Genomic DNA, 25,257 nt, shown 5'->3' on the forward strand with positions numbered 1-25,257 from the left:
GTTTTTTTTTTCATCAAAAATATGTTTTACAATGAAAGTAACATTGTACAATTAAACTTATTATTTAATAGCCTGAGGGCGGTCATTCCATTCCCAATCTGTGGTATCATTAAGAAAGTCATTTATGTTATAGTAACCTTTACCACACAAACGTTTTTTAACAATTCTTTTGAATAACGTAATAATTATCTTTTATAGCACAGGAAGGTGCCGTTGGGGTTCACTAAAACTCACTGTTGGTAATATAAGTTTAATATTAACACAGTTTAAAGAGTTAAAATAGCCAGAACACACACGCGAGTGCGGCGATTTTCTTACCGCCCTGCGACGCTAAAACTCTGACGTCAGCGCTTCTAACGGTCGCTCTACGGAACATTCAAATAGATAATTAATAACTCCTAAAGGCAGCACCACACGCTATACCTTAATTGTTTCGGCAATAGAATAATAATAATTCCTAGAGCATCTGATAAAATAAACTCGGAGTCAAATCTCCATGGCTAGGCCTTATGTGTGAAAAAAAAATCTGTATGACGGGGCACGGTCAGGATCCTCGTCGTTGTCCATTGTTGTGAGCGTTTAACACAACAGCAAGTAAAATACAGTCTTACAAACACACGGTAATATAATCAGTAACAAATGTTACAATCGTATATGTAGGTACATTTAGATACACAGCAATTAGGATTATTTAATAAGAACGGGGTGTTCCCGGCATGCGCGTGTAACTCGACCAACTCGCCCGACAGTTCTTCCCTGACTGCCTGCTCGGCGCTCGCCAGACTTCCCGTTCTGGCCCGCACTCGCACCGCACGTCGATTACACCTTCGCACGACAAATTAATATCATTCGCACCATCTGGACGTGTGGCGGTCCTCCACAGTGCGGTTTTGAAGAAGCTTTCTTTCACGTACCTACTACAAAGCTGTGGAATGAACTTCCTTGTGCGGTGATTCCGGGACGATACGACATGGTTACATTCAAAAAAAGTGCGTACACCTTTCTTAAAGGCCTGCAACGCTCCTGTGATTCATCTGGTGTTGCAAAAGAATGTGGGCGGCGGTGATCACTTGACACCAGGTGACCCGTACGCTCTTTTGTCCCCCTTTACCATAAAAAAAAAATCGCACGCTTACCAAACTATGACAACGTTCTTACTGTCTGGTGTACCGAGTATCTACCCAACTCGAGCGACATAGGTATAACTTGCGTTCCGGCTTGTATGAAGATAGAATACTGTATGATAACATTACCGTGCCGCTATGGGGTACCATGTCGGAGATAGTAGGTATATCTCCGACATGCTCAGCAGAGAAACGTACTGCTTAAAACTGGTATACGATTAATAAAATAATATTTAAAAAAAAAATATGATCGTATTTGCCTAGAATAAAGTACTCTAATAAAATACCATGGATAATTTATACGTCTAGATAGAGCCAACAACAACAACTGACAACTTACGGCTTATTACTTTGGTGTACATGACAGCTGTTACACTCGCGTTACTGTAGTTAGATTGTTTTAGTGTGCATGCGTTGCTGAAAATAGAGGCATACAGTTCGCCGCTATTTTTAACCGACTTCAAAAAAGGAGGAGGTTCTCAATTCGTCATATTTTTTTTTATGTTTGCTACCAAAACTTTCGACTGGGTGAACCGATTTTGATTCTGGGTGGTCCAGATCTGACAATGGCATCCATGAGAAAAATCGTAAAAGTCTTAAATTTTCTATACATACGTATAGCAAATTGGATGATAAATTTACGAATAACTCAATATCGCGCCAACCGATTTCGATGATTCTTTTTTTATTTGAAAGGATATACTTCAAAGATAGTTTGGTTAGGTTTTGATTAGGGAATCCATGGCAAAGTAACGGAACTCTTCAATTAAGCGCTTTCGTTCATTGCTGCATTGAAAAATTTAGTCTAGCCTATTTTTATTTTATTAGCCTATATCTGCACATATTTAGACAAGCTGGTAATAAGTGTACTTCAAATTCACTAAAAATCAAAAAATAAAAAAAATAATAAAAAAACAACCGACTTCAAAAACACTATTCCAAATCAATAGATATACTATGCACTAAAAAGTATAAAAATAATTGCGTATTTTTATACAATCTAATTCTAGTTACGATTATTGTAATTTTTGGAGTCGGTGTTATCCAAGATAGGCTTGTAACTACATACATAGTTATAGGTGAGATGTGCTTGAGTCGTGAGGAGGTGAGAGGCGAGAGCAGGTCGCGGCGGAAGGACACCGATTCCAAAAATTACAATAATAGAATTAGATTGTATAAAAATACGCAATTATTTTTATACTTTTTAGTGCATATTATATCTATTGTTTTGGAATAGTGTTTTTGAAGTCGGCTGTTTTTGTTTTTTTTTTTTTTTTTTTTTTTCGACGTGTTCACAGTTGTCACAGTCTGAAAACGTATAAATTATCTAAGTCGCTCTATCTATATCTCGCATGGTGTAATGGTTAGTACTATGGACTTTGATTCCAGCAATCCGAGTTCAAATCTCGGTGGGACCTGTGAATTAGATTTCCCAATTTGCTTACTAAATTTTTTTAAGTGAAAACTATTTTTGGCGCACCGCGCACACTTTTTCCTAGGTAGTAGATTAGGCTTTTCCGTTACACTCTAAGGTGAAAGGCTCGATCGGGTGAACTCGGGACCGCCGAGTGTATAATTAGCTGCTCTTCGCAGTTGTGTCGCTGTGTTTAGTATATTCAATTAATATGTAATTATTATCATTATTAATTTATAGTTATTATTGATACGTAATAATAAATTTTTGGTTTACATTGTGAGGTAGTGTGTGCAGTTAGTGGTTTATCGTGCTAATATTAGATATATATTGAAAAAACATAGTAATCATTATCTTCTCAGTCGTTTCCCTCACTGCTGAGGATCGTGACTCCTTCTAATCTTGCCCAATAGCTGTCGACATTGGTTGCGTTCCGTTGCCTGGTGTATTGCAATCTTTATTGGCACCTCCAGCTTTTTGGAAATTTGGTCAGACCACTGTATAGGACTCCGGCCTCTCGGTCTCTTTCCTTCTACCTTCCCTGTCACCATAAGACGCTCCAAATTATTGTCGCTCGAATAAACATTTTTTTTTTATGGAATAGGAGGACAAACGAGCGTACGCCATTTCACCTGTTGTTAAATGATCACCGCCGCCCACAATCTCTTGCAATACCAGAGGAATCACAGGAGCGTTACCGGCCTTTAAGGAAGGTGTACGCGCTTTTTTTGAAGGTACCCATGTCGTATAGTCCCGGAAACACCGCACAAGGAAGTTCATTCCACAGCTTTGTAGTACGTGGAAGAAAGCTCCTCGAAAACCGCACTGTGGAGGACCGCCACACATCCAGATGGTGGGGATGATATCCTAACTTGTGGCGTGTCGTGCGAAGGTGGAATTCGGCGGCAGGAATCAGGTTAAACAGCTCTTCGGTACACTCCCCGTGATAAATATGGTAGAAGACACACAGTGCAGCGACGTCTCTACGCAACGCCAAGTGATCCAGCCGTTCACAGAGCACTGGGTCTCCGAAAATTCGAGCTGCTCTACGTTGCACGCGGTCAAATGGATGAGCTGATACTGGGGTGCGCCAGACCAGAGATGGCAGCAATACTCCATGTGTTATTATTTCTTATTTTAGTTATCACAAACCCACTGTATCCTTTCTAGAATACGAAAACGAAAATAAATAATTTGATTTATATAAAAATAAAATAAAATAAGCCTTTATTGTTGTTATTTTGAACTTAATTAACAAAACATATTAAAAGTTTAATAGAGGTAACAAAATTTCATTAACTTAAACTATCAATCTATCGTTGGCATTCGGTTGTTCTCCCCTTGCAACAGCTTGTCTTTCGACAAAGGCCTCCTCTAAGTCTTTCCACTTGTCTCTATCTTTTGCTATAGGTATCCATTCTGGGCCCGCTGCTTTCTTAAAATCATCTTCCCATCTCTTTGTCCGTCTTCCTCTGCTTCGTGTGCTTTCTCTAGGGTACCATTCGGTTATAATTTTGGTCCATTTCTCTTTCTTTTCTCTCAACATAATATGTCCTGTCCAGCGCCATTTCAATTTTCTGTATACTGTTTGAACTTTTTTGAACTTAGTTATCCCTTTTATCTTATTTATCTGTACTCTATCCCTTCTCCTTACACCCAATACGCTTCTCTCTATCCCATTCTAACATATATTCATTTTATTTTGCTGATGTTCTGTTAAGGCCCAAGTTTGGCATGCGTATGTCAGACATGGCAGGATACAAGCATTAAAAAAATTGATTTATATATAATTAAATAAATAATAACTGTAGTTTCTCACTTGTTTACTATTTATTGTACTAATTAATTATTTTCTCTATACATATATGTGTATGCCAATGAAGTTTTTCACTTTTCACTTCTGCCGTGCGTTCCTAAACATATACTCTATTTTTTTCGATAATTTTAGCCATAAGATTGACATACTCAATTTTAATTTTCAGCTCACTGAGCTTGGTGCTTCGAAGAATTTTCCCAGATTAACTTGGAAGTATTTTTGCGATGACTTTGAGGAGGTACGATATTAATTATAGATATAGTTTTAATTTTCATTAAAATTTTAGTAATAACTAAAATTTGTATTTTTAAGAGATCAGTTCTCGTATCCATCGATAAGGGGTTATGTAATATGTTCTTAAAATCATGGAATAAAATTAACCGAATTTAGTTGTTTTTCACGTCAGCCACTTAACTTTCTCAGTATTTTTTTTTGGTATTGTTAAGTCTCATTTGCACAGTAATTTCACTAGCTACGGCGCCCTTCAGACCGAAACACAGTAATGTTTACACATTACTGCTTCACGGCACAAATAGACGCTATTTTTGCAAAGGGCCAAAAATAAATGATTATTGTAAAAAAAATTGAATTTGTTGTATATGTCTTATTTATAATATAATATTTTAATTCGGCTGCATAAGTAATTTAAATCAGGTATTTATAATGACGATTCAAAAGCCCTTAGTTTAATCCTATAAGCTGTGATATCTTGTATCGTTTGATGTCAAGTGTTATTTTGTTTCAGATTATGACAATACGTGCCGAAAAGCTAATGCGCAATAAATCAAGATTTCTATTCGTTAAAGTTGAGTGCAACCCACCACAAGATTATTTGGGCATGGAAGCGATTGAGGCATTTTTGAAGCAACGATGCGGAATTACTGCTAAGATAACAGCACGAGAGAAGATATGGATGGTGTGCTGTGAAAGCTTCGATGTTTTTGACAAACTGTGTAATGTGGGCAAAGTATTTATTGGTACGTATTAGTGAAATGATAATTGTTGCTTCTTATTTACGTAATTGAATAATGTGAATTTATTGTAGGAAAAGTGCGGGTATCATTTGAACCATTTAAATTATCCATACATAAGAATCGGCCCAGGTATGCAGAAATCCAATTTTTGATGAGTTCGTCTTCCGAAAAGGATATTGTTGTACCCAAATACAATAATGATGATTATTTTGATGATTGTAAAGATTTTATAATACCCACAACTGAAGACAATCAAAACGCCAAAGAAGCAAAATTGACAGAAGACGATTGCAATGAGATAATTTGCGACGAAAAAACTGTAGACGGCAGTCACGGTGTACATAAAGAAAATGTAGCTGTAACTCCTACCAACAACGATGATGCCGTTGTACTGGATAATCCTTATGAAAATAACCCAATAAGTGATATAATATGTAACATTGAAACTGTGAACAGATCACTTGAAAAAATAGAACTTATTGAACCGAACCAAGACCTTGTTATAAACGAAGATGATTTGGAAGAGTTTTAAGCAGTCTTTACCGTCAATTTAACTTATGTAACATGATTTGTATTAAAGTAATTTCAATTGCAAGTGAGAAGTTAGTTGATCGTTGTTAGAGTATGGGTATATAAACTGTTTGACTAATTCAACTACTAGATTTAGCCTTGCCTAAAACCACAGACCAAGAGAGTGGCTTGAATTTGCTTTCCTAGTACGGAAAAGTTCAAGTGGAAGTGCCCTTAGACTTCCTTACTATGGGAAACAATGTCGCCAAATGTTATCTGACATCTGTAATATATTATAATCAATTATCTTTAAATTAAAAATGCCTTTTATTTTTGCATAAAGCATATGCGGGTTAAAATTATCGCAAATAGTAACCCATATCACCCCCAAACGGGAATACGTCGAATTACCAATAACCCTGTATACATATTATATGTATAGGTACTACAAAAGAAACTTCGTTCCAACCAAGTGTGTTACAACAGTCACGCGTTTTTGTTTTTTAAAGCAGTGATAACCTAAATGTTGAATTTCAAACTTTCGAATTTCACATAACTAACCTTCGAACCCCTATTTCACCCCCTTAGGGGGGAATTTTATATATCATCGGCGTAGCGCAAATTTGATATTTTGTATCCGCCAATAGTAACACCATCCATCCAGTCTTCGAGAGCAATGGGCATTATGAGTTCTGTGTAAGTATTAAACAGAAGCGGTGATATTATGCATCCTTGGCCAACGCCTGCGCTGGGATGGAAGTTTTTTGACAGAACATCATCCGTCCGCACCGATGCAGCTCCATCTTCATAAGGTCGTCTGAGAAGACGAACTAAGTGTTTTGGTGTAACCACGTCTAGCAAAACATTTCATAGCTTAGGCCATTTTATAGAGTCAAACGCATTAGAGAAGTCCACGAAGCATAAGTAATTTGGCTTGTTAAACTCTCGCGGCTTCTCAATAATCTGGCGAACAATTAGGAGCTTCTCACGTGTACCCTTCCTTTTATCAAATCCGGCCTGTTCTTGTGCTATCTCCTTGTACAAGAAGGTCTTCAGTCGTTCATTTAGAATGTGTAACATGATTTTCCTTGCGTGAGATATGAATGCAATAAGGCAGTAGTCGCTACACTTTCTTGGTAGAACCCTTTTTATGTAGTGGGATGAAAACCGTATGAGTCTGTCTCTAAAACCAGAATGGTCTGTTGGCCATATTTCCGACTGCCATTTCTAGTTGCAGATGATGTGAAATATATTAACACCAACATCATCTAGAGCCCCGATTGTCTCGATCGGGATATAATCTCTTCCGGTAGCTTTGCCATTTTTGAGATGCTTTATGGCGGCGCTGAATTCAGATTTAAGTATGTCCGGCTCTAGGTTCTCAGTTCCGGGCTCAGTATTGCGAAAGTTTTGCGACTGATTGTCCAGGAACAGGACTGGCAGTAACTTTTCCAAACTTCAGTTATGCGATGTAGCTCTGTAACTACCATACCATCACTGTTTTCAATGGCCCAGGTCTTGGAAGTGAGTGATCTTGTGATGGATCGAATTCTATCCCTGGACTCATGTTTGTTAGCGTGAGCATTGATTTCTTCGCATAGTTTGTGAAGATAAGCATTATGGTCACGCCTGCATCCTGCCTGTATTTGCGCCGATACCATATTTCCCACTGCCTGCCCCGGAAGCAAAGCGGCGCCGGTTGCTAGGCGGATTGCATGGCCTTCGTGATCTCTCTAATTGTACTTACATGATGACTTTCTTGGGAAGTTAGTTGCTGTGGTTTCCCCTTGCTTTCTGCACCAGTCCTTTAAGGATTATTTGGATCCCTAGGCTGCTGAAGCATCTTCTGTTGGGTTGCCCCGCCAGGTGTGAGTGGTTATCCCGTCACAAGTCGGTCGCCAGAGCCTCGTCCGTTGTCTAGCAGGAGGTACGGCGTGCAGGTGAGGTTGACATTTGGGGCCGACTAGATGTTGTTGTCATTCTCGCCCTTCCCCTCCAGAATCACTCTTATCATCAGAACTTCACAATTTTTCATATCAAAGACACATTTTCTTTTTTCTTATTAATTTATTGATCTTACTTGTTTTTACATTTATATCTTACTAAGTAGACATTAATATCTTTAATCATCTGACATTAACTGATATAGGTACTAAACATTTATCTAGATCATTCTAGAATGTTCTGGAATAATCCAGATCATTTTAGATCACACATTCTTAGAAATCACATGTTTCAACCCACGTGTCTTCGATTTGCAGTGAGGGCAAGGTTGCAGACATGCCTTCCGGGCTTTGCTACTATAGGTATGTACAATGTAGCAAACATTGTAGGGTAGTGTAGGGCCGTTGCAGTCAGTGTGACAGTGTTTGTTGCTCGTCCGCGCTATATCATTTTATCTGTGGGGTCTGGGGAGCTGTCTGTGCGTGTCTGTTCACCGCGGGCTATCTGCACACAGTTCGAGATCAGAACAGAACAGAGAACAGCAACCAGTGCAGACGTTCCTATTTGATTTTATCTATCGAACTGTGCGGTACATACATTATATAAATTAAGTTTCATTGAAAATAAAGCATTCTGGGCGGAATTACTAGCTAAATACAGAAGATGAAGAAGAAGAAGGCACCGACTCCAAACCTATCAATAGGTAGTACATTCAAATAATAGTATTTTATTAATATTAAAGGTAAAGGTTTGCATAAGATGTGTATTAAATTAAATTTTTATTAAATTATTTTATACTTTTGAGTTTTTGAAGTCGTTTTTTTTATGGAATCGGAGGACAAACGAGCGTACGGGTTACCTGTTGTTAAGTGATCACCGCCGCCCACAATCTCTTGCAACACCAGAGGAATCACAGGAGCGTTGCCGGCCTTTAAGGAAGGTGTACGCGCTTTTTTTGAAGGTACACCGCACAAGGAAGTTCATTCCACAGCTTTGTAGTACGTGTAAAAGCTCCTTGTACCGCACTGTGGAGGACGCCACACATCCAGTTGGTGGGGATGATATCCTAACTTGTGGCGTGTCGTGCGAAGGTGGAATTGCCGAATTCCACCTGCCGCCGGGCAGGAATCAGGTTAAACAGCTCTTCGGAACACTCCCCGTGATAACTGCGGTGGAAGACACACAATGAAGCGATGTCTCTTCGCAACGCCAAGTGATCCAGCCGTTCACAGAGCACTGGGTCCCAATTCGAGCTGCTCTGCGTTGCACGAGGTCAAATGGATCGAGCTGATACTGGGGTGCGCCAGACCAGAGATGACAGCAATACTCCATGTGTGGCTGGACCTGCGCTTTATACAGCGCTAGAATATTTGCCGGCTTGAAGTATTGCCGTGCTCTATTAATGACGCCCAGTTTCTTTGAAGCCAATTTGGCTAGGCCCTCCAGATGGCCATGAAATTGGCAATCAAATCAAGCGATTAAATAAGTAAATAAATCGCTCGATGGCCACCGGTGCTCTAACCCATGCGAAACATAGCGGCACTAGGCCGCTACTTCACGCCGGTATTCTGTGCGAGTCTGGCCCGTTTGTGCTGACGTTAAAAGACGGCAGCGTGACTCTCCCACTTCTAAAAAGCCCTTAGTCGCCTCTTACGACACCCATGGGCCTGGGACTCCCCTATTCTTTTTATGCCCCGCGGAAAGTGCAGGGCAATGTTTTTTTAAAGGTTTTTATTATTTACTTTTTAGTGTCAGTTAAAAATAATAATATATAAGCAACCTGAATGAAAACTCCTGAATAAATCGTACACAAAAACCAATTACATCATCCACGTAAACAAAAATGTTCATAAAATGAAAACTACTGGGCCCAACGATGTAAAATTGGTATGGGACCAAATGGCTTCTGTTTCGCATCTAACTAAAAAAGAGTAACGTAAAAAGGTAATCTCAGCGTAATCGATGTACATACATAAAAAAATACCGATCGATTTCAGAACCTCCTTCTTTTTAGTCGGTTAAAAGTAAAAAGCAAAGAATTCGTGAACTCTGAATCAAAAAATGCTCCTTACCAACATTTAATTGAAAAAATTTAAAGATTCATATCCCGATGCTGATTTAGCGTTTGTTAAAAAAGAAGAAAAAACACACTACGGAACTCCTACAGTCGTCAAGTATGCAGTGTATATGGCGACAGACATACCCGGCTAACTGCCTGGGCATGTGTAGTTAATTCAACAAAATGACTCATTTTAAATCATTATGGACTACTCGCGCTTGACCAAAAAATTACTACGCCAGACAGTTTTCTGTATGTCGCCCATTTCGAGATCCAAGATGGCGCATGTGACATTTTCAATAAAATCAATATTGGTATCATTTTCGGGATATTTAGGAGTGTGAATTACAAATATGACACCTATTTCGAGATTCAAGATGTGACTTTAAAACTAAGCCATTGCGAACGTCTGAAAAATATAACAAAATATTCTCTTAGTCATTTTCATCGGAAAAGGTGTTGGTTTGCAAAAAGTTCAATCTCGTGTTAATTTCTTACAACTCGGACGAAGGTGACACACAATTTTATTTCAAAATTCCAGCATATATCAACACCGTCGATACTCATGAAAACAATACCCATGATGAAAAACTTGATAATTTCATGTAGCTCCGTAAACCGTAACTTGGATTTACATTTTGACAGCAGTATCAGTTTCAACATCGTCAAAGATCATGAAAAAGACACCCATGGCGCAAACATTGTCAATTTAATGCAGCCGCCATCTTGAGTTTACATTTTGACAGCACTATCTATTTCAGCGCCTTCGAAAACCATGAAAACGACACCCGTGACGGAATAGTTGATAATTTTTTGCAGCCGCCAACTTGAATTTTCATTTTGACAGCACTAGCTGGTATTTCTTTCAACACCCACGAAAACCATGACAAAACACAAAGATTAGACCTTTAGACAAACATTAGACTTAGACCCATTGCATAGTTACCTACATGACATGTAGGTAAGTAAGCAAAATATTATAATATGGTTGTGGTAATTGTGTACAAGAGAGACAACGATGAATCGAAATTAATAGTTTTAATTGTCTCTTAGGTACAGCTAATTATTATTTAAAAAATATGTGTAAGATTAGAAGCGACCCCAATACGGCTGATAAATAGAAATATTTTATAAAGATCTAATAACAATTATTGAAAACTGCAAAAGAAACCTAATACTTTTAGGTGATATGAATGCGAAAATTGGATCACGTAGAGATGGAGAAGCTAACATAATGGGCGAATACGGATATGGCAAGCGAAACAAAAGAGGTGAAAGGTTTGTTCAATTTTGTCTTCAAAACAACCTGAAAATAGCGAACACAATGTTTAAGAAACCACATAAGCTACGATGGACATGGAGATCACCTGACAATACTGTTAAAAATGAGATAGATTTCATTGCCACAAACAAACCGCAAATTATACAAAACTACAATGGCATCAATAAATTAAACCATCCAAGTGACCACCGATTAGTAAGGATTACTACCAACATAAATGTTAGAAAGTAGTAAATGTAAATTCAATACTAAACTTTCAAACAACTTTGACTGCAAAAACTACAGCTTACATCTTTCTAAATTCGAAGACAGAGAGTACTTCAGTACAAACTAACTACGACAGTATTGAAAAAATGATTCTAGAGAGTGTGAAAATTACTTCACGCCCACAGAAAGTGCGAAATAGAAGGGAGGAAATAATGACACAAAAGGTAATGGAACTATATGAACGAAGAAACACATGAACTAAGTAAAATACATGGAAGAATTAAAAAGAAAATAGGAAGTAGAAAACAATATAGATGTGGCATTATAGAAAATTATTTGAAAAAAAAAACAGGAGCAGTCAAGAAGGCAAAAAAGCATTTAAGTAATAACAAACAACTGATGAATCAATGCAGTAGTCAGAAATAGGAAAGAATTAGTACAAGTTGTGACTAATTTCTTTAATAAACTATACATGCCAACAGAATCTCCTAAGGAATATTTCGAATTGAAGCAAAATATATGCGAAGAAATTCCATCGTTCCTCGAAACTGAAGTAGAAGTATCAATAAAAACGTTAAAACTGGATTAAAGCCCCGGTCCAGATGGCATTACTAGCGAGATGATCGCTGCTGGAAAAGATACACTGATTAGGCCATTAACTAAGCTATTTAATCTTATTTTAATAACGAAGCAGATACCAAAACAATGGACAAGCTCGGATATAGTACTACTATACAAAAAAGGCGATTCAAAGGACATCTCCAATTATAGACCCATCAGCCTCAGTTCGTGTATATACAAATTATTATCGAAAACATTATTAAGACGATTAACTAAAATATTGGACGAAAATCAGTCAGTGGAGCAGGCGGGATTTCTACAAAGTTTTTCGATCTTAGACCATATGAACACAGTGAAAATTATCATATAGAAATACTGTGAATACAATACACCACTATCCATATGCTTCATAGATTACAGCAAAGCTTTCGACTCAATCTCTCATAACTCAATTTGGAAAGCTCGAAAGTCCATGAAAGGCATAAATACAAACTACATTCGTATAGTCAAACAGATATATGAAACAAGTACTTCCAAAATTAAATTACACTGGCCTTCAAAAGTAAGTATCACACTTTTAAAATTGGGATAACGTTTTAAGTTCACAATATATACATTTGGAATTAAAAAGGACTCCAAAGAGACTTTAATTTTGTACATAAAAACTTTATAGTCGGTAACCTTCTTTTAAGAATTGACTGAAAAAAAACTTCAAAAACAAAACCATTCCTTTTTCAAAGTGGACGTTTCCGAATTACAATTTTACCATTCACATTTTTCTTTCTGTTTTAAATTTTTTTCAAGATCGATGGGACTTGTTTTAAAATTTTATGCTTTTTAGCACATAACATTTATTTATCATGCCTCTTTCAGTGGAAGAATGTGCTAGGATCATGGCTTTTCTGGAACTAGGCATCAGTATGCGTCGCACTGCAAGAATGGTAGGTGTGACGGTACGAACGGTCCAGAAGGTAAAGCGAAGGTACGAAGAGACTGGACACCATCTGAGGAGACCTTGTAATGGCAGACCCAGGTGTACCAGTGCCCGAGAAGATCGTTATATTATTTCCACTGTGTTAAGAAATCGCCAACAAAATGCAGTTGAAGTCCAGCAACAGCTACTTCAGACCCGGAGGGACTACATTAGTGACAGTACAGTGAGAAGAAGACTTGCTGAAGCAAATTTGAAACCCCGAAGACCAGCGAGTGGCCCAAAACTCGAGAGACAGCATCGAGTAGCGAGACTGCGATACGCCCGTGAACACATGCAGTGGAATGAAGAAGAATGGTCAAGAATTTTGTTTGCAGATGAGTCTCGATTCTCCCTTTACACTTCTGATGGAAGGCGAAGTGTTTACAGGCGACCTGGTGATAGATACCTTCAAGCCTGCATCTCAGAAAGAGTCCAATACGGTGGAGGCAATGTACATGTATGGGCTGGCATATCTTCAGAAGCTCGCACAGAGCTAATAGCCATAGAAAATGGCACCCTCACTGGGCAAAGATATGCTCAAGAGATTCTCAATGAGTATGCAGGGCCGTATTTAGCAAATATGGGTGATGGATCGATGCTGATGCATGATAATGCCCGGCCACACACGGCTCATATCGTACAAAAAATTTAATTTGAAAAGTGTGATACTTACCTTTGCAGGCCAGTGTAGACACTCCAGGACCATCATTCAAAATAGGAAGAGGAGTAAAACAAGGAGACCCGCTATCACCTCTGCCACCAACAGCTCCAACTTCACGGCAAAGTTCTCTCACACCTCAGGTTTGCAGGTGATATTGTATTATTCTCAGAAGATCCAATAGAAATGCAATTCATGATAAACCCACTCTGCCAAGAAAGTAAGAAAGTGGACCTCGAAATAAATCAAGACAAGACAAAAATAATGACTAACAGAGAACAGGTACCTATGAGTCTTAATGCAATTTTTTTTAAATATATTGACGGTTACATTTACCTAGGGCATGTAATGTCCTTCAAATCTTACAATGAGAAAGAAATAGAATGTAGAACTAAATGCACTTGGAATAAATACTGGTCGATGAAGGAAATTTTCAAATCAAATTTGCCAACGAAGCTTAAAACAAAAGCTATGGAGACCTGTTTAATGCCATGCCTCACTTGCGCTTGTTAGACATGGCTTCTGACCTATAGAAACTTAGAAAACATTAAAGTTTGTCAGAGAGGAATTGAGAGAAGTTGTATGGGGCTAAGAATAAGAGACAAAATTAAAAATGTATGGAAATGGGTTGGATATATACAAAGAACAAAAGACGAAAGATAATCCAAAGTAGTAACGAACTGGTACCCTATAAATAGGAAACGAAATCGAGGCAGGCCTAATAAGAGATGGAGCGATGACATAGTAGAAACAGCTGGAATGATGTGGACAAGAGTTGCGAGAGACAGGAACAAGTGGAAATGAATGGAGGAGGCTTTTACCACTAAAGGCGGTCCTTATGTCGAAAAAAATAACTAATTATACTAACAAAATTGGTATTTTTTACTTAAAATAGTGAAATATTAACACATACTAACAAATACAATTTATAAGTAAATATCTTAATGTATAGATGCAAGGAAATAAAGCTATAAATAAATAAATTAAATGTGTAAGATTCCAGTTAAACTAAATAAGTCTTAATTTTTAAATATAAACATACATTTTTTATAATAAAATTTTAATATTTGGCATATATTGAGGTTCCACCGATAAGGTTGAGTCGAGGTGAAGTACAAGAAAGACCTCATCACATTTTTTAAATGAATATAAGGGATGAGACGAGCAAGAAGCTGATGGTAATTGATACGCCCTGCCCATTTCAATGCAGTGCCGCTCAGGATTGTTGAAAAACCTAAAAAATCTGAGCAGCACTATAACTGCGTTCGTCACCTTGAGACATAAGATGTCAAGTCTACATCCAGTATGCATCCGGTGCAAAGGAGTTCACATCATGGAGTAGAGGAAATACGTCATAGAATTGTAAAAAATAGATCGAAAACCATGAATTCTGGGAATGTTTGCCATCATTGTAGCATATGTACGTCATAATATAAAATATAATATAAGACTAACAAGATTATTAATACTTCATCAGTACTTATAGCTTCTGTTTTTATTAATCATTCGTTTTCCTTACTTATATAAGCAGTACAGTTTATAAAATCACATGTCTTACTGGACCCTGGGTTTATACAGAATAACGATGAATACTTATAAAAAAAACTGTTTTATGCATGTATTGTTGCCCCGGTAAATATAATATTGATATTGTGAATTTATTAGACTATTCGTGTACCTACGGTGTCTTGATTTTTTTTGAATTTCGCTAAATATTAGACATCCTTTTAAATCAAACTATACCTAAGAAAAAATATTGGCTAACTATTATTTAAGCTTACGACGTACTTTATTGGTAATATATTTTATCAACCCTGATTACATCATTTCTAGTTTTCACTAACTTGTCGATATGTTTATTTCTTTTCGTACAGCACTAGAAATTTTGACAGAAGTCAAATCAATGGTTACAGAGTTCCTATTACTTCAAGGTTTTTTAAGTTATATTTCGCAATTGAAGAAAAATTTCTGAGTTTGTCATAATTACGAGGGCTGCACTAAAAGTATCGGGAATCAAGGAAGTGACACAACATTACTATTTAAAAATGTATTTATTGCTTTTGGAAGTATTCTCCGCGAAATTTGACACATTTTTCCAAACGATGGAACCAATCATTGAAGCAACCATTCCATTCGGAAGTTGGGGTCTCCAAAATGGCCGTTTTGTAGGCGTCCACAGCTTCTTCAGGTGATGAAAATCTCTGACCAAGCAATTTATTCTTTATTTTAGGGAAAGTATAGAAATCATTAGGGCTTAGGTCGGGGCTGTACGGCGGATGGTCTAATAATTCTATGTTTTCTTGCTCTAAAAACTCTTTTGTTCTGTGCGCGGTGTGAGAACTCGCATTGTCGTGATGGAGGATGATGCGGCGGTTGCAGTTCTCTTTACGGAGTTCAGAAACGACCTGTGGCAAACAAATGCTACCATACCATTCTGTAAGTAAGTAAGTAAGTAAGTATATCTTTATTTATTATTCTGCATTAACCGTTCTTTGTCCCTCAAGAGGAATAGTCGCAGCATGGCCGGTTTTGGAGACGAACGTGGCCACTATTTTTTTGCAACACTCCGTGAACGAACCATTTTTGTTGGCTTTAACTCATTTTCGAACACTCAAACTCGTGACTGGTTTTTCGTTTCGGGTTCGTACGCGTATATCCAGGATTCGTCACCTAATACGATGTTGTCTACAGCATTTGAGGATCCTGCGTGGAATCTTTCGAGAGTTCTGATGGACCAAGTAACGCGAGCCGCATTTTGCTCTTCACAGAGCAAACGGTATCCATCGGGAAAACAACTTTTTTACACCTAATAATTGTTCATGCAAGATTATTTGTATTTGACTCATGCCAATGTCTAAAGTTGCCTGAATTTCGCGGTATGTCACATGTCGATCTTCCTCAATCAGCTTATGCACAGTATCAACGTTTTCTATGGTGACTGCAGTTTTTGGACGACCTTGACGGGGATCATCACTGAGCTTGACACGACCACGTTGAAATTCAGCAAACCAGCGATAAATTGTGGTTTTGGATGGGGCAAATGCAGAAATCATCCGTTCAACACACTGTTTTTGTGTTAAACCACTTTGAAAGTCATAATAAATCATCGCTCTAGAATTTTCTCGAGTCAATTCCATTTTCTCAACGACTAAACAAGTTTGAAAAGACCTTGTGACAAGACCGAGAATCTTTTTTTAAATAAATAAATGGTATTTGATTTTTAAAAGCAAGGAGTTTTCAATTAAAAAGATTTTAATATGACAGGAACAGTGGAAATATTCCATTCCCGATACTTTAGTGCAGCCCTCTTACTATAAGAGTATGAGATTAGCGTAATTGTATTAAGTTCGAAATTGATGTAAATAAATTCGTACTTATGTCTTTTCGTGATGGTGAATTTAGGCCTATCATAAAGCAGTAATTAAGTGTATTACGTTATTATTAAGTGTGTTTGCGAATCCGACAAAAATAAGAGATTTTTCGGTCGAGGTTGTGATGAAATGAAACTAAATCTAACAAAACTAAAAATTGCCTCAATTTATAGATTACTTCTTTATCTCCAATTAGCGGGAAATTTTTGCTTTGAAATTTTGATATTTTATGTAGTTAAAACGATTATCCGTTACCTCTTCACACAAAATGACGAAATGGGGCTTCATTCAGGATCATTTTTCTGCTACTACTTACATAATTTTGTCTCTTAAAAAATACGTAAGGAAAGCAGATATAATATTTTCAAAAACACGGGAAATAAATTAATGAATATGTTATAAATAATCTCAGAAAAAAATAAAAATTAACCGTCTAAAATTCATATATTTTTCTAATAAGCATGAGCTTTAATGTGTGGTATTAAGGGTTATTTTATTTTGTCACCCCGTACGCATTGTACAGAAAGATCTATCGAAAGTCGAAATAAAGCCAGTCCGCGCTCGGCCGCCGTGGTGGGTAGACACTGTGTCGGTTGTAAGCAGCAGCCCGTGCTCGGAAAGATCGCTGTACGAACATGAATATTTTTTATAAGCTGTTTAATATTGTCTTTGATACTTAACATATTTTGTACGCTGTCAGATTTTCTAAAAATTATGTTAATGTATTTTTTTGAAGAATTAGGTATTTATGTAGTTCATCTCTAAACATAAGTTCTATATTAAATCGAAATCCAAGATGGCGCTTATATAATTGGCAACTTTCGGGGTCAACAATAACGAATATCGGGTCAAAATCGAAATACAAAATGGCGCCTATGAAATTACCAACTTTTCTTCATGGATGTTATTTTCGTGGTTTTCGGGGTAAACAATAACGAATAACGGGTCGAAATCGAAATCCATGATGGCGCCTATGAAATTTACCTACTTCTCTTCATGGATGTCATTTTCATGGTTTTCAGGGTCAACAATAACGAATAACGGGTCGAAATCGAAATCCAAGATGGCGCCTATGAAATTTACCTACTTCTCTTCATGGGTGTCATTTTCATGGTTTTCGGGGTCAACAATATCGGATCAAAATCGAAATCCAAGATGGCGCCTATGAAATTTACCAACTTTTCTTCATGGATGTTATTTTCGTGGTTTTCGGGGTCAACAATAACGAATAACGGATCGAAATCGAAATCCAAGATGGCGCCTTTGAAATTTACCTACTTCTCTTCATGGGTGTCATTTTCATGGTTTTCAGGGTCAACAATAACGAGTAACGGGTCGAAATCGAAATCCAAGATGGCGCCTATGAAATTTACCAACTTCACTTCTTGGGTGTCATTTTCATGGTTTTCGGGGTCAACAATATCGGGTCAAAATCGAAATCCAAGATGGCGCCTATGAAATTTACCAACTTCTCTTCATGGGTGTCATTTTCATGGTTTTCGGGGTCACCAATAACGAATATCGGGTCAAAATCGAAATCCAAGATGGCACCTATGAATTTTACCAACTTCTCTTCATTGGTGTCAATTTCATGGTTTTCAGGGTCAACAATAACGAATATCGGGTCAAAATCGAAATCGAAGATGGCGCCTATGAAATTTACCTACTTCTCTTCATGAGTGTCATTTTCATGGATTTCGGGGTCAACAATAACGAATATCGGGTCAAAATCGAAATCCAAGATGGCACCTTTGAATTTTACCAACTTCTCTTCATGGGTGTCATTTTCATGGTTTTCGGGGTCAACAATAACGAATATCGGGTCAAAATCGAAATCCAAGGTGGCGCCTATGAAATTTACCTACTTCTCTTCATGAGTGTCATTTTCATGGATTTCGAGGTCAACAATAACGAATATCGGGTCAAAATCGAAATCCAAGATGGCACCTTTGAATTTTACCAACTTCTCTTCATGGGTGTCATTTTCATGGTTTTCGGGGTCAACAATAACGAATATCGGGTCAAAATCGAAATCCAAGGTGGCGCCTATGAAATTTACCAACTTCTCTTCATGGGTGTTATATTCATGGTTTTCGGGGTCAACAATAACGAATATCGCGTCAAAATCGAAATCCATGATGGCGCCTATGAAATTTACAGACTTTTCTTCATGGGTGTCATTACAGTCAAAATTAGAATTCATTCATAAACTTAAATTTTATTATAAAAGGCCTGTCTAACAATATCCCACATGCTAAATTAATTCTTCATTCCCTAAATAAGCTGAGAGTATCAACCATACCTTAGAAAAAAAAATGAAAGTTAATTATGTCCGATAAAGTGTCATTTATTAATTGTATAATTTTACTAACCTACGATACCGCAAGGGGGGGGGGCACGTCCAAAGCATCAGACAACACATAAAATAGAAATATTAACGTTTCGACTTTTCACCCACAATATTACCAATCTAATTAAAAATCTCAAAATTTGATTTTGAAAGACCTCTCTAATGATACCCTCGTTGCAAAAAAAAAAAAATTCATCCCCTTTTTAACCACATGAAGCTCTCTCCCTCTTACCAAATTTGTTCTCTGCGCTCTCGAGAAACTCGGATTCGATATCCATAATGTAGAAATCATAATTTTGCGCGGCGGCCAACTTGGATTTCGAAATGTATGCCAAATTCGTTTTCTGCACCCTTCAGAACCTCGGATACGATATCCATAATGTTGAAATCATAATTTTGCGCGGCGGCCATCTTGGATTTAAAAAAATGATCTCAAATTCGTTCTCTGCACCCTCGAGAACCTCGGATACGATATCCATAATGTTGAAATCATAATTTTTCGCGGCTATCTTGGTTTAAAAAAAAATCCTTTACTGCACACGACGTTATGCGACAGAATTGCCATCTAAAGTTCTAATATTTAACTACTAAACGAATACATCAACCAATTATCAAAAATACATAGGTATTAAAAAAACAAAGTTATCTGTGAAATAAATTCAAACTTGCTAAAGTATCAAATTTTAATTAAGTTTAAGTACGTGTATGTGTTTGAGCGGTGTCAGTGTAGTCGTCCGATTCGATACCTCTCTGTTTTGAGAACGCGTCCTTTTTTTAATAATAATAATATATTTATTTGCAAAAAACATAGTATACAATGGTGTTTAAATTTAAATAAATAATAAGAGCTTACATGTTTTGCCAGCACTATTCCTAGCATGCAAATATTTAAACACAATGAATATAATCAGAATTTCATTTCCATAAATTCCTTAATACTATAAAAATTATAATCATTTAGCCAACTATATAGCTTATTCTTGAATAATCTAGAATTAAATTTTTTTATGCTACTCGGTAACTTATTATAAATACGAACACAATTACATACACAACTTTTATTATATTTGGTAATTTTTGGAACATCATGAAGAACGAGTCTTTGTGGATCACGTCGGTTCCGCGGATTTAGATCATTAGCTGATTTAAACAATTCTTTATTTTTTTTACAAAGATACATATCTCGAAGATGTAAAGCGACGGCAAAGGTAACAATCCTAGTTTTTTAAATATGGGTTGACACGACTGCTCAGGATGCATCCCGTACATTGCCCTAATACACTTTTTTGAGCATTAAATTCTCTGTTTATATCTGTGCTGATTCTACATGTGCGTGATAAGTAATTATAGCAGTTTTTAAGCTTGTTACTCTTTTGACTTGCTTAGGCGCATATACGAACTTATTTATTCTCTTACATATATTATCTACTTGCTCTTTCCAATTGAAGTTCTCATCTATTATTACTCCTAGAAACTTTGTATGTGCTTCTTCTTGAATTGTTGTTATTTTTAGTTGTATATTGTATTTAGGATTATAACATTTATTGAAATTGATATATACGGATTTATTAAGATTTATTTTCAAATTATTTATATCAAGCCATTGTATTAATTTATTTATAGTGTTATTAATTTCAATCTCATGATTATTGATACAGTTATTATTTTTTTCAGACGCTACAACGATTGTGATATCATCAGTAAATAACACACATTGATGTTTGGTTATGTTAATAATATCATTTATATATAATAAGAATAGGATAGGGCCCAGCACACTTATTGTGCTTGTATTCGGACAAGAAAGGGACCATATCTCCATTGTCATCTATCTTATCAATAACGACACATTGTTGCCTGTTGCTAAGATATGATGCTATCCACTGAAGTGTAGGACCTCTGATACCGATTAATTCAAGCTTATCTAGTAGCAGATTGTGGGAGACTAAGACGAAGGCTTTCGAGATATCAAAAAATAGTGCAGTAGTTAGATTGCTATCCTTAATGTGTGAGTTTGGCGACATCGGTTTCCATAGTAACATGACATGATGCCACTTCTACTAGTTTTTTCTGTTCTGTGGTAGTTTCCATACTGATACAATATATCTGCTGTGCCTAATTCGTCTTAATCATTAGAATAATTTCCATGACCTTTAAAACATTTGTGATTTGAGTCTTTCTTCTTCTATACAATAATATTATGAATATTAATGTTTACTAACCTGTCAGCGACGAGCTCTCTTAAAATACCTAAGTATTGTCTCGTCACAATAATAAAAATGGGATTTATTTTTGTTCGACAGCGACTTCGCTTAACATCATTTTCTAGAACAATAATAAAATTCGGTTACAATAATATCGCGGCTATTAAAATACAGTCTCGAAAACTTTTGTTGCTTTAGCAAATATATTCTAACCAATTTATTATTACGAAGTCACATCGAACGTGAATGTTTCGGGAGAGTTACAGGAATTCAATAGGTGTGTATAACTTACACGCGGGCCTATGTTCGACCCAAGTTAACTTTCATTTGCCGCGCTTGACAATATTATTATGGTGATATAACAGCACGATTGCCGCGCGCCGATGCAGTTTGAACAGCCCGCGGACAACTAGACAGACCAGTTCATTCTTGTAAACCAAATTAGCTATAACTCTAAAATTTTTCGGACCTCTAAACTCCTATACTAGCCTACAATACCTTTTTCGAGTATCAAAACCAATGACGTTTATGTATAGAACGTCATTGATCAAAACAGTCACTTTAATTGTCAATTCCATTGTCAAAATAATCTCTGCCGTGACACACCTAGCTGTTTTGCGACAAAAGTTGTCTACAAAATCTGGTGTTTATACTTCATTGTAACTACTTCCACTGTCCGATAACATTCTAAAATAATCGTTACTTGAATACTCGCACGCAGTGACTTAAGATGTTTTCACGTCAAAACTTGAATTTTAATAATATTATGAATCACCATCAGTTGATCTCGGCACACTTGTTTCGTTGAGTCATTCAGTAACTGAGCAACTGTAACAAGTAATACAACTACTATTGTGCTATTGATCATCATCATCATCAGCCGGAAGACGTCCACTGCTGGACAAAGGCCTCCCTCAAAGATCACCATGACGATCGGTTCTGCGCTATGCTTTTTGTTATTTGGTAGAGTTCTCGTGACAGGCATCGTCTGGTCGCTTAATGTAACTGTTTGTAGCGGCGATGTGGGGCGGGTCGTTCCCTTCCCTACAAATATGGTCGAAGGACGGTCCATGCGTCATGCTCGTGAACGCAACTTGTGGTGGCTGATGGATGATTCTTTCACCAGGAAGTCTGCTTCAAGATTTTTTTTTATTTCTTTTATTTTATTTATTATTTTTAATCAAAATTATTAAATATCTCTATACATAATAGCTAATAAAATGCTTGCATTATGCCTTTATTTTTTTATAGTATGTGTGGATGTTGTGAGAAATCACGATTTGCCTCCCGCATCGTTTATAAATTTAATTCGTGTAATTAATTCCAGAAGTGAGGGATATCACTTTAAAAACTAACAAGTTATCGCAAATAGTCACCCCTATCATCTCCTAACGGACAGAGGCGGCCCTACCCATTGCGAGGCGCCGGGCGGCAGGTCTTTGCGAGGCCGTTTGTATTTCGTGACAAGTAGGTGATGCGAAAGTAGGTCTGGTTGTTGGGTTTAGGCATTTCTCATGTTTGAGGATGCTAAAGTAACACAAATAAATAAACTTGAGTCTTAAAATATTTTTCATTGAAAGATTTACAAAATTAACAAATACAGAGATGATACATTTTCCTTAGAACACAATAATCTTACGAAAGTTATTTGTGATTGAAAGAATAGCAAGGGCTGACAGCCGATTGTGTGTCATCTAATATGTTTTTATAATTTTAGTCTTGAAAAACTCTTTTATGCAACTATAACAGGTGTGGTAGCAATAATTCTCAGGAATATTTCGATAGTGGGGTAAACTTCAGTTATTTTTAAGTAAAAGTCAAATAAACTTTATTCAATTAGGCTTAAACTAAGCGCTTCTCAATAGTAACTATAAATATTTCTTAAAATACTGAATTTACTATAGTATGTTTGGAAGAAGTTGAGCTCGTGAGAAGAATATACAAGAAACTCAACGAGTACTCTTTTCAATCAAGTAGAGTATTTTACAATGGCTGTAATAACAAATTAGTTTGTAAGGTGCTGCATCCAATATATGAATTGTGTTAATTAAATGTTTTAAATACCAAATATTTAATAAAAAGTAATAAAGAATAAACTATATAATTTATCGTATATTGGATGCATCAACCTTTAGAGCTTGAACTCATTGTTTGTGTAAGGATGCTTCGTGAACATGATGGTCTTGATTACTGTCACAATTAGTAATTGCATCTAACAAATGTCAACAACAAATCGTCGTTCCTTCATATAAACGGATGAATATCTTTAGTTCTTCGTACAATTCATGTCCATCAATATCACATGATTCTTCTACTGTCATAGACATTTGCAAGTAGCTCCATTGCTTCAAAACTTCACTACTTATCACTAATTTTATTTAATCTAATAATATAAAAATATACATGAAACCAAATATGCTCTCATTAAGTTTTAAGAGCCTCAAACCTAGGATGGCAGCTTGCGCGCACTTTCGCATTCAATTCATGAGCTTCATCTTCCCCTTCATAATCAAAATGCCTTTTTTTACGTCGTATTCTGAATTCTTTGAACTGTTTGTCAACTTCATTTTCCTCTGCTTTTTCTCTCGCTGTTATTTTGAGAATTCAGATTTTACATTCCAGCAGGCATGGATGTAGATAGTCATAAGCTCGGTCTCATATTCGTGTTCTTGACTGGATAGCGTTGACGGCGGCACCGGTGACCTAAGAGACAATTACGTAGTTAATTCATCATCACTCTCGTTGTTTTTACTTAATGACGGCGGCGGCACCCACGATGATGTGGGAGGAATGTGATCATGATCCAGCTGAAAATAAATAAAAAAGAGACCATAATCATGATTATAGTCTCTTTCAATCTGTTTCAGTCAATAAATACAAAACGTAGAGGTTTCTCGATCATCACTTTTTATCTTTATATATATAATTCTTCTGTGAGTGTGTATGTCACTGAATTTCTCTCAAAAGACTGGACCGATTTTGATGAATTTCTTTGTGTGTGTTCAAGGGGATCTGGGAATGGTTTAGATTCACAATTGAACTACCTCCTAAACCACTGGACCGATTTTGATGATATTTTTTGTGTGTTCCAGTGAATTTGAAATTGGTGTGTGTCTTCAGGTGGATTCGAAAATGGTTTAGATTCACAATTAAACTACCTCCTAAACGGCTGGACTGATTTTGATGACTTTTTTGTTTGTTTCAGTGAATTTGAGATTGGTTTAGATTCTCAACTCCGTCCATATAATATAATTCTTCTGCTCATGTGTATGTTAGTGAACTCCTCCTAACGGCTGGACCGATTTTTCAAATTTAAGACGTGTGTACAGGACAACGTCTGTTGGGTCCACTAGTATAATAATATAAAGATTCTCTTTTATCTGCTTTCTTTTGTTAGCACGTTTACTTTTTGAACTACGTGACTCAAATTTTCTAACGGAATCATGATCACGCGAACTCATTTCGTAAATGTTATTTTGTTTCGTTTACTTTACGTTTACGTTAACGTACTGCTTATCAAACAGTCAGAATTTTTTTAGTATCACAGAGTTTTGATATAATTTTTTCAGCTATATACTTTACACTTTTCCAGCGCACTACTTACGCACACTTCAATACTTTAAATACTATAAGAATGTAATATTCAATAAATTTGAAAGATAATATGTAGACATTTTATTTCTCATAGTAACGATTTTTTTTTCACATACTGCAAGCAAAATAATTCCGGTTAACAAGAGTAACGAGGGGACGAAATGAAACACGGAGATTCGAGCGATAAAGGAGCAGAACATTCAGAACAACAGTCCT

The 25,257-nt window shown here is 36.6% G+C and overlaps 1 protein-coding gene across 4 annotated transcripts in view; it reads left to right on the forward strand.

The window, feature by feature from the left end:
• Positions 1–6,159, forward strand: part of LOC126976156 (uncharacterized) — a 48,724-nt gene extending 42,565 nt beyond the window's left edge. For all 4 annotated transcript variants that reach the window (XR_007731848.1, XM_050824375.1, XM_050824376.1 and 1 more), the window contains 3 exons: positions 4,521–4,592; positions 5,100–5,331; positions 5,400–6,159. Coding sequence is in view for 3 of the 4 variants with exons in the window: in XM_050824375.1 (XP_050680332.1) it covers positions 4,521–4,592; positions 5,100–5,331; positions 5,400–5,860 (765 nt within the window). In the remaining variant the exon portion in view is untranslated. The remainder of the gene's footprint in view (positions 1–4,520; positions 4,593–5,099; positions 5,332–5,399) is intronic.
• Positions 6,160–25,257: the final 19,098 nt, after the last annotated feature.

The sequence above is a fragment of the Leptidea sinapis genome, chromosome 39 (assembly GCF_905404315.1).
Source record: "Leptidea sinapis chromosome 39, ilLepSina1.1, whole genome shotgun sequence".
Taxonomy (NCBI): Eukaryota; Metazoa; Arthropoda; class Insecta; order Lepidoptera; family Pieridae; genus Leptidea; species Leptidea sinapis.